This window comes from Aegilops tauschii, chromosome 1 (genome assembly GCF_002575655.3).
Source record: "Aegilops tauschii subsp. strangulata cultivar AL8/78 chromosome 1, Aet v6.0, whole genome shotgun sequence".
NCBI classification, from domain to species: Eukaryota; Viridiplantae; Streptophyta; class Magnoliopsida; order Poales; family Poaceae; genus Aegilops; species Aegilops tauschii.
In genome coordinates, this window is record NC_053035.3 from 413,210,297 (window position 1) to 413,227,826 (window position 17,530).

Here is a 17,530-nt window from a genome sequence, read left to right on the forward strand (position 1 = left end):
ACGAAGCCTTAAGGGTTAAGATGTTCCTCGTCGACATCCTCGCGCAGTTTGCCTTTGCGCTCTCCTCGGACTACATGCATTCCCCGACTTTCCGGCTCATCATCGAGCCAGAGTTAGGGTTGGACCTCCTTATAAACCATGTTGATGGTACTACTCAGGACGGCTACGATTGATACATGCATCTTCAAGGACATCCCGACCGAATTGGGCTTTGGTAAGTCCAAGGACCCCAATATTGACCGAACCTCTGATTGGGATGGAACCTGTATCGAACGAAAGGTTCACTATGCTAGTTTCCCTCGAGTGAATGTTTTCGTTCGATGCGTTTTCCCGACAACGCAAACCCCGACGTAGGCGAGTCCCTTTCTAGGCCTCCCGGGCCAACACAATTCCCTTTGCATGAAAAAAATAAAAAAAGTGAAAAAATTGTCCAAAACCACTATGTGTACAAAAATAGAAAATTAACAATTGACATGCAGTAAAGTATTTGCCATGGATCCCTCAAAAAAAAAGTATTTGCCATGGAGTGTACAAAGATATTTGCCATCTTATATACAAAAGTAATTTGCAGGCATCTAGTACAATACGAAAAAAGCATGCATGATAAAAAATGCCCATGGAAATTGTAGAGAGACAAAACTTTAATTTTGGGTTGATAAACATGATGACAATATAGAGAAAAAACATAGTACACGTATACATGGCAAATGCTTGGAGTTTGGCATGTAAGAGCATGGCAATGTTTAGGATTTTTTTTTCAAAGATCAATGCAAGCTTAGAAAAAAAATGTTGAACTGTATGGAGCTGTCGAGAGAGGATAAAGAAGGTAGCTAGCTTGTCTCTGCGTCGCGCCGAGCCGTTCATGGAGCGAAGAAAGTCAAAACTAGACGTCGCAACCCCCGTGCGCCAAGATCCGTGCAGGTTGATTTAACAGCCAGCGGCGCGTTCGCTCTGGGCTCCTAGAAAACTAACTTCAGTTTTTTAACGTTTGGGAAAAATAATTCTAGGAATATTGTGGAAAATGTGCGTATTTTTAGCACATTATGCAGATTATGTATGTGTTTTCTCTAATATTCATTTTAAAAAATACATATGCTTCCCCCTTTTGTTAAAATTTCTGAACCTGTTTCATTTGCGTGGTTCCTAGATTTGCAAGTAATAATTTATTAGAAAGCATCAAATTTGTATTTTTTCTTATTTAGAGGGCGTGTCATGATTTCTGATAAGTTTTTCAAATTTATTAAAAAGTAGTATATATGTCTTATTTTATTTTATTTTTGTGCGCCAACAGGTTGCCACGTGTGCGGAACACCATGTCATTGGTCAAATAGAGTCTCTGACAGACCAAATCCAAATGGTTTCAAAAGTAAATGGTCAAGTTTACACCGTGGTTTAGAGTTTAGAAACCAGAGCTATTTGGCCGATAGATGATGCATAGACTAAAAGAACACCTTTTTCAATTAGAGCATGGCCAGATTAGGTTTCAGAAACTGAAGTAGAGAGTGATGGTTTTGTAAGAGAGCATTCGCACACAAGCATGAGTCACGGTGTCGTGAATTCCTAGTATCATCTTATGCTATAGGCCTTTGGTTGAGTGAATGAACCCTACGACAGGGACGACGGCGCACCGGTCTCCCTGATTCCAGCTTTCTGGCACTAATAAAACACCTCTGGTTGGCTTGTTAAAATCATCAAAGCAGATTCTTGGAGATCGGAAGGATCCTCTTACGAGTTCAGTGTGCTGTGTACGTTTTTGCGAATAAAACCATATTCCCCGTGACTCTTCCATGACAGCTCTCACTGTGCTCATACCACACTCACGCCAACCCCGCGCGCGCGCCCGCGAGCAGCAGAGCCTGAGGTGCATGTCGGGGTCCGGCGAGATGCCGCCGGCAGCCCGCCAGAGCCGCCGCCGGCACGCCATCATCTTCGCCAGCTTCGTCGTGCTCGTCCTGCTCCTCCTGGCGGCCGTGGCCGCCATCGTCCTGCTGGCGGTCCTCCGGCCGCGGGACCCGACCACGGAGCTCCTCTCAGCCAACGCCACGGGCGCCGCCCCGCGCGTGACGCTCCCCACCGTCTCCGTCCAGCTCAACGTCACCTTCCTCCTCGTGGTGCGCGTGCGCAACCCGAACCCGGCCTCGTTCCGCTACGGCGAGGCCGCCACGACGCTCCTCTACCGGGGCGCCCCCGTGGGCAGCGCCGTCGTCCCGGCCGGCACCGTGCCGAGCCGCGGCGCGACGACCATGCGGCTGGGCATGACAGTGCAGGCGGACAAGGTGGTGGCGGCCGCCGGGATCGGGGGCCTGCTCGGCGACGTGCTCGCCGGGGAGATGGAGTTCGAGGCGAGGACGGACGTGAAGGGCCGGGTGACGTTCCTCGGGTTCGTGAAGCGGAACGCCCAGGGGAGGTCGGCGTGCCGCATCGCCATCGGCGTCCCCGACGTCAAGGTCCGGCGGCAGGAATGCCACAACGAGGCCAGGCTGTGAGCGCGCGGTTCGTACGGGCGTACGCGTGCCGTATAATACGCGCGTCATGTAGTTGTACTCGTGTGGAGTGGAGGCGTGTGGTGCAACCCGTGTGCTTCCGTGCGAGTGACTCCCGATTTGTACTGCACGACATTCGCGTGGTCTGTATGGGCTTGTGTTTATATAGTACTCCACCATACGATTCTGCATATTCTGAAGGCATTTTGTTTTGCTTTTTATGTAGGACTCAATTTTAAATCTGATGTCAGATTTACAGCCATGACAAATCAGACGATTTTTTATGGCAATTTATATTTGCAGAGGATAGCAATGTTAGAAGGGATAGAGAGGGATTGGTGAAATCATTCGTTGTATTGCTTGAGTCTCGTGGGCATATATAGCAATGTTAGAACTGGCCAGATCGGTCGCGCAGCATGGATGAAGTAGAACACGGGCGGTCGGATGATCAGTCCAATCACTCGTGAGGGCGGTGTAGGCGTGTAGCTGGTCGGCGTGCGTCGCGCGGCCGTTGTGGACGTGGGACCGTGCGCGAAGCTGATCGCATCGCATGGGGCTATGAGGTGCAACAAGCCAACACACGTGCGTGGGCAGCATGCGTACTGCACGATGAACGAGCACAAGCCATGCACAAGCCACGCGCGTACTTTGCAGGTTGCCTCGCGCGAAGGCTAATCGCAGCACTCACGGCTGGACACGCGTAGCACGAGCACATGGGAGACGTGTCCCGCACGGAGCGTGAAACAGTCGAGCTGGATGGAGGCGAGTTTGATGGAGGATCCCGATCCAATCAAGGCGACGACTCTCGGCGGAGAACGACGTGAGCGACGAATACGCGCATGACGGCCATCAGGCCGCCGCGAGCGGAGGCCGCCTAGTCGGTGAAGAGGCCGGGTAGTTGCGCTCGTGTCGAAGTAGAGGTGCGCAAGTTGACGGCGGTGTTGGACGACGCAAACCAATCTTAAATCAGAAAACCAAAAAGAAAACGCCGATCAAAGCGACCGGTGAAAGAGAAAAAACTCGAGCAAGGGCTCGGGAAAAGACTTTCTAGGGCAGCCGGTCAACACGATCGGCGAACGAACCCTAGGTACGGGCGGCGCAGCCCCCGGTGGCGGCGGTCATGGAGGCCGACCGCCCCAGGGGCGGCGCGTGGGTGCAGAAGCGACGGCGGCGGCTAGGGTTTAGGATCGATTAGGCCGATACTATGTTAGAAGGGATAGAGAGGGATTGGTGGAATCGTCCGTCGTATTGCTTGAGCCTCGTGGGCATATATATATAGGATTACATGATCTAGTTGAAGTACAAGGCAAGCCAGAATAATTCCTAGTCTAACCTATGTTTTCTAATACAATCACGTTTTTCAACAAACAAGTCTAGTTGGCGATAAATCTACTTCAGTATATTTTATGCCAGAAAATTGCCACGGGAGGAGGTCGGGGCGGCTGAAGAATAAGGCGAGGGCAACTCCGGCGAGATGGCTCGAGCAGATGTTGACGATGCGGCGAGATCATTTGCCTGATGTGCATATGTTGAACCAACCGCCCGGTCACGTCCATACAAGGTACATCTGTTTTATTTTGTTTTCAGCTCAAGTGGTGAGTCTGTGATGGGTTTCAAACTTCCAATTTCATAGATGGGAGGACCTGCACAAGAAGAGCACGGACAACATCTCTCCTCATATCAAGGATTCCTCCAACGCCGACCCTCAAACAGTTCGCATACGTCCAGACCGTGCGGTCCGGACGCGTTTTGTCATCCAACGCGGGTCTGTATTGATCCGCCGAGCAGTTAATATGTACTATTTTGCAAACCTGAGACAAACACGAGGGGCTTTGCAGGAGTCTGGAAAGCGATCACCTAGGACTCCGACACCTCCGACCCATCCAAAACCCCTTCCGGACCCACGCCTCCATTTTTTCCCATTTTCTCTCCTTCCTTCTTTCTCTCTTGCCTTCGCCGCCGCTCCACCAAACCGGCCGCCACGATACACCATGCCGGAACTCTACGTCTCCGTCACCTCCAGCGTTCCAGCCTCGCTCCACCCCATTTCTCCACCGTCGCCGTTCAACCCCTCTTCTCCGACCGCACAGTCAGGTACCATCCGCTACTCCTATACTCACCAGACCTGACTCTGTTCAATGAATTCCCGGAGCTAAGAAAGTTGTCCCTTCTTCTTTCAAGCTATGGATTCTGATTTGGAGTACATATACAAGCACTATGTTGAGTCGTCCGACGGCTCGTCCGACGAGGAGGACTACACGAATGAGACGGCGATGATGCAGGCGGTCCTTGAAGACACGGACCATGGTGAGGAGCATGTTCTCAATTTCAAGGGATCGATCAAGGGTCATCGACTGCTCAATCGCAACAGGTTGCACGACCATTTGACACTGATGGATGAATACTTTGCCCGCGATGCACTCTTCGCTGACCATTTTCGCCGGCATTTTCATATGCGCAAGAGTGTCTTTTATCGTTTGTACCATGGCGTCCGGTCCTATGATGACTACTTCATCTTGAAGAAGGACGTCATGAGAAGGATTGGGTTCTCTGGTTACCAGAAGTGCACAACCGTACTTCGGATGTTTGCATATGGCACGACCGCTGATTCGTGGGACGGGTATCTACAGATGTCTGAAAGTATATGCGGAGATGCATGTGTAAGGACCGAGAGTATATCGACAGGGGGGGGATGGGAGATTCAAATTTTCTTGCGAAACTTTGAGCGAGACCCAAATCAGCAGCGGAATAATATGAGTAGATCTAGAACTGGCAAAAGTAATGAATGGACTTGGCTAACAGAGATATATCGAATGGAAACTAAGCAAATCTTTCAAAGAAAGATGCTATAATTGTAAGAGCATAATATCTCAACGTCTTGGGAATCACAATGACAGATAAGTGGACTTTATGCACACATTTTAGAGTATATTCTAGTGCCAAAATCCCTCATATCATACCCATCCAACACTCTTATTCATGTCTCAAATGCATAGTTTTCGGTATTTACTTGTTTTACCGTGCTCGTTGCACACTTTTTATTTTTATTTAGTTTTTCTTTGTTTTGTGGTCTTTGTAGGTGTGTTGACATATTCATGGACTTGGGACATCAAAAGAACCAGGTTGGGAGTCAAACTGGAGAAGTTTCAGTCACCAGATCAAGGCCCCTTGGAGAGTTTGATCATTTGACAATTATTAAAAGTGTCCAAATTGAAGATTCAAGGCCTATGACACATCGGGCTTTTCGTTAGCAATCCAACAAGCCCAAGAATGTCAAAATCGTAGCTCGTATGAAGAAATGGTGACCAAAATACAAAACAGCTCCCGAAGTCCAGAGAGAATGACGACCTTCCATGCGAGCATAGCCGCTCGTATGACCTTCGGGCAGCTCTAAAAATTGGCTAGAACTTTCCCAATTTTGCTTTGATTCCGTCTCTGTTTTTTCCTACAAGATCCTTGACGACCAAGGCTTGTATTGGACATGGATTTGTCTCCCCCTAGAGCACTTGGATGAAAGGGAGGAGGCTAGATCAACGGAGGACACCCCGAGGACGATTCATATAAGAAGGCCTCCAACCCTAGCTACCACATCAAGCCATCTCCATTCTCCACAAGTCTCATCTACAACCACCACACCTCCATTGCAGCAACTCCAACGTAGAGAGAAGGGCCTAGATAAGGAAGAAGGAAGGAGGAGGCACCTCCATGCCTGCGCTGGCCGGAGGGCCCATGCCCTCTTCATCACTATGCCATGTCTCTCTCCATTTCCAACTTCTTGTTGGCTTCTAACTCATGTCTCATCTCTATGTACTCCATCACCATGTTTGAGTAATTTAATTAGTTCTTGAGGGAATAAGATGAACTCTAGTTTGTGCTAGTACCGATTGTCTTGCACGATATGATATCCTCTTCACATGTTTATGTTAGAAGTCTTCTTGATGTTGGGTGAAGTCGATCATCCAACATATGCCAATTTTGGACGGAAGGTTATTACTGTTGGTGAACCAGCTGGTTCCGGAGGTGGGTGGTGTGACGGGCCATATCTCCCTTCATCCCGGATCATTGCGGTAGGGGGGTAAATGGAGACCATTTTGGCTGTGTCCACAGGGACCTTTTTCCGCTTAATCACTGTTTGATAACCAGAGTGGGGACGAATGGTGGTGGTGTATGTGATACGGGGCCGCCGCGTGTATGCACGTATCTGTACTGGCTCCGCCCACAAAGAGAAAAATGTAAATTGGCTTAGTATTCACAGAACGTATGGGTAGTGATGACTCCGAACACCTCCAGAACAACCTTATTACTCAAGCGCCGCCCCTTTATTTTACCCTTGTTTTATTTATGTTTTTTCCTCTGCATAGTTGTTTAGTTAAAACCACCCTTATTATCGTTTCCACTACCAACCGACGAATAGACTATTTCTAGATAGTGCTATAGGTGTGAGTGTAGGCACATAAGTGACGATGTAGTTGCGGGGTTGGTAGTTACCCGTGCAACACTGCTCCCTGTAAGATCGACATACTCTGCTTACCACGAATTGCAATAGCCCTGTGCCCTTGCAGGTCATCAAGCTTTTCTCGCACCATTGCCGGGGAGCAAAAGCGCTCGGTTATTACCTTCCCGCTCAGACATATAGTTTATTTTGTTAGTTATTGTTTATATCAGAAAAAATTGCTAAACATGTCTTTTGAGATGACTCTCCAGGAACAAATGAAACTTGCTACGAAGGAAAAGAGATGCGAGAGTCTACCATTTTTGGCTACCGATGAAGCAAAGTTGAAGGAATGGATTAAATTGGTAAAAACAAATTACGTCCCTTATACCCCATTCATATCCAGCACCATGCTTAGATTGTGGATCCAAAGAGCACCGACAATCAATGTGCTGATGAGGTTCTAATTTATATATTGGGTACAGATATAAGAGATGCTATCCTTGATACAATTTACATTGAGTTGCAACCTATCCATACATTTTGCCTAGATAATTTCTGTGATAATGCATTAGTTGTCAATGACCAAGAGTGGGTTGCATCTATCCCAGAAGTAGAAAAAATCTTGCAAGAATCACAGAAACATGAAGGAAAGGATGCAAACAATGAGGAGCAAACAGCCCCCAATGATGAATGGCTGCAATAAGTGGCAAGAGATCATGAATCAAATATTTTTGAAACTAACTTGCAACAAAATAAAGGGAATCACAAAGAACAACTGAACTTGGATGAATAAGTGCTCCTAGAAGAAAAGGAAAGCATCGATGAAGAAGAAGAGGAAAAAATTCACCCATGCCCGCCTCCCACTTCCAAGAGTAAGCTCTTGTACACACTTGATAAGTTCTTTGATGATGCAACTCTCAAGAAGAGTATTATTTCTATGGGTACATTAGAACTACTAGGAATGTTAAATACATGTCCATCTATGTAATGTTCTATGTATCGAGTTTCTTGTAGAAGTTGTGGGTCTTCGGAACACCTTGACTTCCAGTGCATGAATACTTATGACGAGGTGGTAGCACACTACAACGCTAGTAAGATGAACGCCACTGAGGAAATCATACGTTATGTGTTATCCACAAGTGCATGGAAATTATCTGCGGAGATCAAAGTTGTTCAAGCTTGAAGCAAGGATGAAATTCTTGACTGGATGTATGGTTTTTTGGAAAGCGTAAACTATTATTGTCAAGAATATCTTTCCAATAATAAAAAGGCACAAGATGATACACACGAACAAGTGAGCTCACAAGAAGAATATAGCAAGGAAGAAGAGGAGGACGAATGGTTTGACTGCCTTCTCACAAGTATTAATTTTGATGGTGATTTCTTGCAATTATTTGAAGTTCTCACTGATGAACGTATGCCTACTATATATGGGATGAGTAAATTAATAAAGACAAATGTGCACTTATGTTATGTTCCTCATATCCAGTTTCTTCCAGAAGTTGTAATGGTAAGACCCACCTTGCATTCCAGTGTGCATATGCTCATTACGAGATCATTGCATCTTACAACAATTGTTGTGAGAGTGATGTAACTAAGGAAACATTACAATATGTTTTATGCACAAGTGTCTGGATGTTACTCAATGAAATTAAATAGTTTCAAGCCATTGAAGAGAATGCCATACTTACTGAGATGTATCGTGCAGTGGCCATCATAGTAAATTATTGTGGTGAGTATCTTTGCAATTATGATGTGAATCAGAGGAGGACGAATAAGAAGAACACGAAGAAAAGGGGTTCACGATAAAAGAATTGTTTCATACCCCCCCCCCCAATTTATTCAAACTCTTTGATATGCCAGAATCAGAGTATGATAATTCTAGTTTGAATGAACTTGATGCTAATGAATTTGATGTGCAGGAAAGTCATCCTCCAAGTGAGGGGGATAATGATCATGAGCCGCTAAGAATCTTATTTAAAAGCCTAGTGTTAACTAATAGTGGCAAACTACATGAAGGAAATACTCTTGATTTATCTACACTAATGTTGAACTATGTTTCTTCGGGCGGTTTTCTTATGCAGGGGAAACCATTAAGGAGTGTCGAATTATCCACTCCAAAGGAAGAATCTTATGAAGTGTTTCCCTACAATGATAGCCAAGGTGACATATTAAAATGTATTCATGTCGGAGTAAATGACCACGGGTAGCCTCATCTGCTCCCCATGGCGATTCAAGACATCGGGGCCGGCTGCGCCCCTCAAGCCTCGAAGACGAAGGACCGCCTCCTCAGGGCCGGCTAGACTAAACGGCCGGCTGCTAGAGGGCGGCAGTTCCCAGAAGACAGCCATGAGGTGGGCCGACTCCTAGCAGGCGGCCTTCAGAGAGGCCGGCTCCTAGCAGGCAGCCCTCCTCCGCTCCCTTGAAGTTTGCACCACATTATAACGACGAGACTGGGCGTGGCTATAGTACAGGCTGCCACCCCCGAATCCAGGGCGGTACGTGGCCACAGTGCAGCGTACTGGGCGGACATCCCTCGCCCGGCGCGGCACTGTTGCCATGCAGCCCATGACATCACCCATGGCAGAGGAGGCCATGCTCCCACTACGGGCTGTCGGTACGGCCCACAGGCGGGGCGGGGGGCTATCTGTCTGTGAGACACCAGAAGACGGCAAGCCCTGACCAGTCGGCACAGGGGAGGCCAACTCTTAGCAGGCGGCCCTCCCCCTCCCTTGGAGTTTGTGCGCCATTAATCAGAAGAGACGGGGAGTGGCTACAGTGAACGCCCACCGGGCGGCGACACTGTAGCCATGCTCTCCCCGACAAAGCATGCATCATCGATGGCGCAGCCACAGTACTTAGCAGCCGGCAGGACCTGCAAGCGGCGGGCGCGGCCTATCGGTGAAGTACGAGACAGCCGGCGGGGCCCACCAGATGGCGGGCCCCAGCGGCCGGCGGAGAAGCCGCCGACCGTAGACACTGACAGCCGGGTCCTACACCCGGCCAGATTACCAATGTACCCCTGTGGGGTAGGCCTATATACACCCCCAGGGCACCCATGCAAAGGGTTCAGCCTCTTAGAGACCACACACACATATAGAGAGAGTGAAGCTAGGGCTAGCCTTGTTCTTCTTCCTCCTCTAGAGAAACAGCTCAAGGAGCAAGCTTGTAGCCAGCATTGTTGAGATAGTGATCATGCGGAGACCCCGCAGAGCAGGACTAGGGGTGTTATCTCCTAGGAGACCCGCGAACCTGGGTAAGATGCGTCGGCGTACATGTCTCCGCCTTATCCCATTTCCAGGCACCGGCGATGTCTTACTCTCCCCCACCATGATAAGCCATCCTTTGGCATATGTCGCACGACACCCATGACATTTGGCGCCCACCATGGGGCTAGGTGCACCGTCATCCGGAGATCTGTTCTGGACGGGAACCCTTTTCCTCCCTAGCGAGCGCAACCAGCCCGGCACGCCCGATGGCGTCTGCGCTGACGCACTGCATGGCGCGGAAGTCGCCTGCGCGGCGAGCTGCCTCGCTGATCTCATTGGCGAGGTCCGCCTCTGCGACGAGCTTGCGCCCAACGCGGGAGCAGGCAGCTCCGAGAGCTTCCTCGTCGACCTCCTTGGCAAGCTTGACATCGCCAACGAACCGGCCTCCGACCTAGAGTCGATCGGCTCCACCGACCCGATGCTTGTCAACTCCGACACGGCCTCCCTCGACGCCTTCCCCACCAACGTGGTGGTCATCGACGACCCGCTCCCTCGCGCGGACAGTGGTGGCAGCACTGTCACGGAGGTGCTCGTCATTAGCCACGACGGAGCCTCTGGTGGGGCGGCCCAAGATCCGTTGTAGGCAGCACTGCGAGACCTGTCTGCGCCCATCGCAGAAGACGCCAACGCCGAGACGCTAGAAGCCTGCCGCGTCTCGCTCGTTGAGAGCGCCAAGAAATTGGCCACCATGATACGCCTCTTCGAGGCCTACCAGCGCAAGATCGACCTCGCCGTTGGCTGCACGCTGGCTGCTAGTGGGCCCATCCGCATTGCCACGGTCTGATAGCGCGGCGCTGCCGTCGCCAGCATGTTCGGGGTAGACCGCCCTGTCTATGCCACGCCCATGGAGAACATATGAGCTGCCCAGGCGGCAGCAGACGAGCTGGACCACCTAGAGGGTGACGAGCGACGCTGCATGACGGAGCGTGTTCAGCAGCTAATTGACGCGGCTGCCGCGCAGCAAGAAGCCGTCTGCCGCATAGAAGAACCCGGCCAGCGGGTTCAGAACCCGCCCCCTCGCCGAGAGCAAGGCGTGACCTCCCGGACGCCGACAGGTGGCGTCCGCGACAGGCGAGACCGAGAGCCGGCTGCTAGCCGCAGCCGCACATGCCTCACCATCGAGCACGACCAAGATGGCCGCCCACGAGCAGTGGAACGATGGGACGACTATCCGCCTCCTCCTCCTCGCAGGGAGAGGCACGCCTCCCCGCCGCCTGTTGATCACCGACTCTCGGCAACCGGCTGGGCCGCCGAGAAGGAGTCGAAGAGAATGATGCCCGCCACCGTATCGACCGCCTCGCTCAATCTCTGGCGTTAGAAGAAGAAGACGCGATGGGCCCACCTTGTTTCGGCCCCCGCATTCGTGACGAGCCCTTCCCCAAAGGGTTCTCGCTCCCACGAGACACACCCAAGTACAAATCCGTGAAGCCGGAAGATTGGCTGGTCGACTACTCCATGGCCGTCAACATAGCAAATGGCAACAAGCACGTTACCGTGAAGTACGTTCCGCTCATGCTCCAGGGCACGGCCCGGACATGGATGAACAACCTGAAGCCCTACAGCGTCAACAGCTGGGTAGATTTCACCGAAGTGTTCATCCGCAACTTCACCAGCACTTACAAGCGGCTGCCCAAGCCCCGCTAGCTCTCCTTGTGCTTTCAAGGACCGGAGGAGTCCACCCGCGACTACCTGACGCGGTGGGAAGAACTGCGTAACTCCTGCGAATGGGGTGCATGAAGTGCAAGCCATAGAGTACTTCACCGTCGGGTGCCGAGAGGGCACCTTACTCAAGCACCGACTCCTCTGCGACAAGCCGGCCACACTCGACGAGCTGCTGATCATAGCAGACAAGTACGCCACCGCCGACTCTTCCATGAAGTCGGAGCTCCGAGTGGACGCTTCCGGAAAGGTGCTCCCTCCGGCTCCTAGGACACCGGCTGCTGACAACAGTAGGCGGCAGCAGCCTAACGACAACAAGTGCAAGGCCCCGCAGCCGGCTTCCACCAGCCGGCAGGTGGCAACAGTTGAAGACTAGAAGCCTGAGGGACAACCCGGCCCCAAGCATCAGAAGGGCGGCAAGCCAGCTTGGTTGCCTGCTTTCTCCTTTGAGCAGACCCTTGACACTCCCTGCAAGTTCCACAGCGGCGTGAAGCTGTCCAACCATACAACCCGGAAATGCCACTGGCTCGTCCGCATTGCCAAGGGAGAAGGATTGCCTCCTCCGCCTCCTAGCCCGCCGGCTCCGCCTCCCCAGCAGCCGGTAGCACGCCCAGCAGTCGGCGTGATCCAAGATGACTTCCCTGAAGAACATGGTGCGTATGTCGTCTTCACCAGTGTGGCCAACGACACACACAGCCGACGTCAGCAGCACCGTGAAGTGAACGTCGTTGCCTCAACGGCCCCAGAGTTCATGCACTGGTCTGAGAAGCCTATCAGCTGGAGCCATGCAGACCACCCGGAAGTGATGCCTTCTCCGGGTTCCTATGCCTTGGTGTTGGATGCCACCCTTGCAACGGAGAGGTGAGTTGCTCGATTCTCCCAAATTCTGATAGATGGCGGTAGCAGCATCAACATCCTTTACCGTGATACTATGGAGAAGTTGAGCATCAAGCAGATGCAGCTCCAGCCGAGTCGGACTGTATTTCATGGCATTGTGCCCGGCCTTTCCTGCTCACTAATCGGCAAGATCAAGATAGACGTCCTCTTCGGAGACAAGGATCATTTCCGCTGTGAAGCAATTTGGTTTGAGGTGGTTGACCTGGAGAGTCCTTACCATGTGCTCCTAGGTCAGCCCGCTCTAGCCAAGTTCATGGCGGTGCCTCATTATTCCTACCTCAAGATGAAGATGCCAGGAACCAAGGGCATTATCACCATAGCCGGAGACTACGAGGAGTCGGCCGTCTGTGCCGCGGCTAGCAGCCGGCTGGCCGAGTCCCTCGTGATTACCGCTGAAAAGAAGCTCCTGGACTGGGTGGTGCCATGGCCAGCAAGCAGCCGGACCTGTCACCAGAACCCAAAGAGTCAGAGACCTAGGGCTCCTTCCAGCCGGCCAAAGAAACAAAGAAGATCCCATTGGACCCTGAGCACCCGGAGAGGCACGCTATCGTAGGTACCAACCTCGGTAGCCAATAGGAAAGCCAACTCGTCGATTTCCTCCGTGAGAATCGTAACATCTTCGCATGGTCTCCCAAGGACATGCCGGGTGTTCCGACGGATTTCGCCGAGCACAAGCTACATGTCAGAGCAGATGCAAAACCAGTCGAACAACCCCTCCGCCAACTATCGGAAGAGAAGAGAAGAATTGTTGGTGAAGAGATAGCCCGGCTCCTAGCAGCCGGCTTCATTTGGAAGTGTTTTTTCCAGAGTGGCTTGCAAACCCAGTCCTTGTACTGAAGAAGAAGAACAAGTGGCGCATGTGCATTGATTACACAAGCCTCAACAAAGCCTGCCCCAAGGATCCGTTTGCATTGCCTCGGATTGACCAAGTGATAGACTCCACAGCCGGATGCGAGCTGCTGAGTTTCTTGGATGAACCACCAGATCAAGTTGAACCCGGCAGACCGCCTTCATCACACCATTCGGAGCCTTCTGCTGCCTGACCATGACATTCGGCTTGAGAAATGTCGGTGCCATGTTTTGGCGTTGCATGCAGAAGTGCCTACTCAAGCAACTCGGCAGAAATGCCCATGTCTATGTAGACGATATTGTGGTAAAGACGGAGAAGCGCGGTACCCTCTTGGAAGATCTCAAGGAAACTTTTGATAATCTGCGCCGATTTCAAATCAAGCTCAACCCGGAGAAGTGTGTTTTTGGAGTACCAGCCGGCCAGCTCCTTGGCTTCCTGGTCTCAGAACGCGACATTGAGTGCAACCCTGTGAAGATCAAAGCCATCGAGAGGATGGCGAGACCCACCCGACTGAGAGACGTCCAGAAATTCATCAGCCGTTTGGCATCCATCAGTCGGCTGGGCGAGAAGGCTCTTCCCCTGTACCAGCTCATGAAGAAAACCACTCATTTCGAGTGGAATGACAAGGCGGATGAGGCCTTTCTCCAGTTGAAGAAGATGTTGACCACGCCGCTTGTCCTGGCGGCTCCGACTGCTAAAGAGCCCATGTACCTCTACATCGCCGCCAGCCGGGTGGTCAGCACTGTCATGGTAGTAGCGCGCCCAGAAGACGGCAGAGCATAGTCAGTCCAGAGGCCTGTGTACTATTTGAGCGAGGTGTTGTCAACCTCGAAGCAGAACTACCCTCACTACCAGAAGATGTGCTACGGCGTGCATTTTGCCGCCAAGAAGCTGAAGCCATATTTTCAAGAGCACCCAATCACGGTTATCTGCACTGCCCCACTTGCTGAGATCATAGGCAACAGAGATGCATCTGGCCGGGTGGCCAAATGGGCCATCGAGCTGGCCCCTTACACCATCTTCTAGCAGCCACGCACCGCCATCAAGTCCCAAGCACTGGCTGACTTCCTCGTTGACTGGGCCGAGACCCAGTACCTGCCGCCAGCTCCGGACTCTACTCATTGGCGAATGCACTTTGATGGCTCGAAGATGCGCACCGGCTTGGGAGCCGGCGTTGTTCTCACCTCTCCCAAAGGCGACAAGCTCAGATACACATTGCAAATTCACTTTGCCGCCTCCAACAACGTGGCCGAGTATGAGGCGCTAGTACACGGCCTCCGGCTGGCCAAAGAGATCGGCATCCGCCGGATCCTGTGCTATGGCGACTCCGACTTGGTGGTACAACAGTCGTCTGGCGACTGGGCCGCCAATGATGCAAATATGGCAAGTTACCGCTTCCTCGTCCAGCAACTCAGCGGATATTTTGAAGGATGTGAGTTCCTTCATGTGCCATGGAACGAAAACGAGCTAGCTGATGCCCTGGTACGGATCGGCTCCACCCGTCAAGCAATACCAGCCGGCGTCTCCCTTTGGTGCCTCCGCAAGCCGTCAATCAAGCCTTCTCCAGAGTCCGAGTCCATCTTCGTACCGGTTGCTCCCGAAGCAGTCGGATCCGACTTGGGGGCTGCAGCAGCCGGCCCGGGGACTTCGGCAGGCAACACAGGGACTGCAGCAGTCGCACCCGGCCCGGGGACTTCACAACCCGGCCCGGGGGCTGCAGCAGCCGGCCCGGGGACTTCACCAAGTGGCTCGGGGACTGCAGCAGTCGCACCCGGCCCGGGGACTTCACAACCCGGCCCAGGGGCTGCAGCAGTCGTCCCGGGGACTCCAACGATGCAACAAGCGGCAACCAACTCCAACCCGCCGCCTCCCAACCCAGCCGCCCTAGTACAAGTGGCCGTGACAACAGTAGATGAAGTTCAAGCACCATCATGGGCGCAGCCCATCCTCAATTCCTGGTGAACAGAGTGCTGCCGACTGATGAGATCTCAGCCCGGCAGGTGCAGCGCCGAGCAGGAGCCTACATGATAGTAAACAGAGAGCTTGTCAGACGCGGCGTGACTGGGGTCTTCTAGCTCTACGTAGAACCAGAGAAGGGCCAAGCAATCCTCAAAGATATCGACCAAGGCGAGTGCGGCCACCACGCGGCCTCCAGATCCCTTGTCGCCATTCCGCCATGGTTTCTTCTGGCCGACTACTTTGGAGGACGCCAAGGATCTAGTCAAGCATTGCAAGGGGTGCCAGAAATTCAGCTCCAAGCAACATCTGCCGGTTTCTGCACTCAAGACCATCCCCCTCACTTGGCCCTTTGCCGTGTGGGGGTTGGACATGGTGGGACCATTCAAGACAGCACGCGGCGGCATGACCCATCTGCTTGTCGCCGTGGACAAATTCACCAAATGGATTGAAGCGAATCCAATCAAGAAACTGAATGGTCCGACTGCTGTGACTTTCATCGCAGATACCACCGTCCGATACGGTGTACCACACAGCATCATCACCGACAATGGCATAAACTTTGCCAAGGGAGCCTTGGCCCGTTTCTGTGCGACGCAGGGCATCCGACTGGACTTAGCGTCTGTTGCCCATCCGCAGTCAAACGGCCAAGTCGAGCGAGCAAACGGCCTCATCCTCTCCAGCATCAAGCCCCGACTGGTCGAGCCTCTGGAGCGGACGGCCGGCTGCTGGATCGACGAGCTGCCGGCCGTCCTCTGGAGCCTACGCACCACTCCGAACAAGTCAACCGGCTTCACTCCCTTCTTCCTGGTATATGGGGCTGAGGCCGTCATCCCAACTGACATTGAGTTCGACTCACCTTGCGTCACCATGTACACAGAAGCGGAGGCAAAGGAAGCACGAGAAGAGAAAGCAAGTACTTACGCGGACACCGTCGGGGGCTGCTTCGGGGCCCTCTGGAACTGGACCGCCTTCGCGGCGGCCTCTCGCCGCTTGGTCGTAGCAGCTGGGTTCTTCGGCTTCTTCGGCCGGCTGCCGAACAACAACGAGTCGGCTCGGCGCTGCGGCGCGCCCCCTGGTGCTGTCGGCGCGGCTGAGGAGCCCGCTCCCGCCTTGTCGGCGCCCTGTGGGCAGCGCGGCTCGGCCTCCTCCTCGTCATCATCCAGCCATTCCTCGACGCTGCCTCCTTGAGAGCCGCCTTCTCCGGAGCCGCCTGCTCCGACTCCGCCACCTGTAGCGTCGTCTTCCTCCATGGCGGTCGCCCCCAAGTCGGGGTCGTCCACGTCACTCACCGACCGGTCTGGCAGGTACTCATGGCCTTGCTCCAGGGCGTCGGCTGCCGGTTGGGGTATGAGGATCTGCATTGTGACCGACTGATCAGGCGGCAAAAATAGAACACAGCATATAAAGAGAAAGAAGAGTTAAAGACTCACCACGGGCGGCGGGTCTGCGCGGGAGTATGGCCGCTTGCCGAACTGCCACTCCTCCTCCGAGAGTTTGCAGTTCGAGATCTGGTTCACCAGCCGGGCCACCTCCACGTCCGGCATCTCCTTAGTGCACATCCGGCACGGGTCTCGATGCCCGCTCATCCGGCTGATCATGTGAGGCCGAAATCGGAGGGGGAGCACTCGGCGCACCACGAAGGCGGTCAGCAGGTCCGACGCCTTGAGGCCCTCCGACTCCACCATCACCTTGAGCCGGGCGATGGCGGCAGTGGAGGCAGCCGACAGTGTCCTCGGCTTGAAGGTCCAGTTGGTGCGGGGCTCAACCGACGGGCCGGCTGTGTAAGCCGGTAGGTTGACGAAGTCCTACGTCGGATGGATGTTCTTCACGTAGAAGTAAGATTTTTGCCACAGCTTGACCCACTGTGACAAGTTGATGGCCGGGAAGCAGTTCCCAGCACCCGGACGTCGCACCGCGATGAAGGCTCCGCACTGAGCCGCCTCCTTCTTAGCGGCGGTGTCGAGCTTGGTGTAGAAAA

At 52.8% G+C, this 17,530-nt stretch overlaps 1 protein-coding gene across 1 annotated transcript; it reads left to right on the forward strand.

Moving 5' to 3' along the window:
- Positions 1 to 1,201: 1,201 nt before the first annotated feature.
- Positions 1,202 to 2,702, forward strand: LOC109743429 (uncharacterized). The gene has a single exon (XM_020302518.3). It carries the CDS (start codon positions 1,788 to 1,790, stop codon positions 2,484 to 2,486), a length of 699 nt encoding a protein of 232 aa, XP_020158107.2. The 5' UTR covers positions 1,202 to 1,787; the 3' UTR covers positions 2,487 to 2,702.
- The last annotated feature ends 14,828 nt before the right edge of the window (positions 2,703 to 17,530 follow it).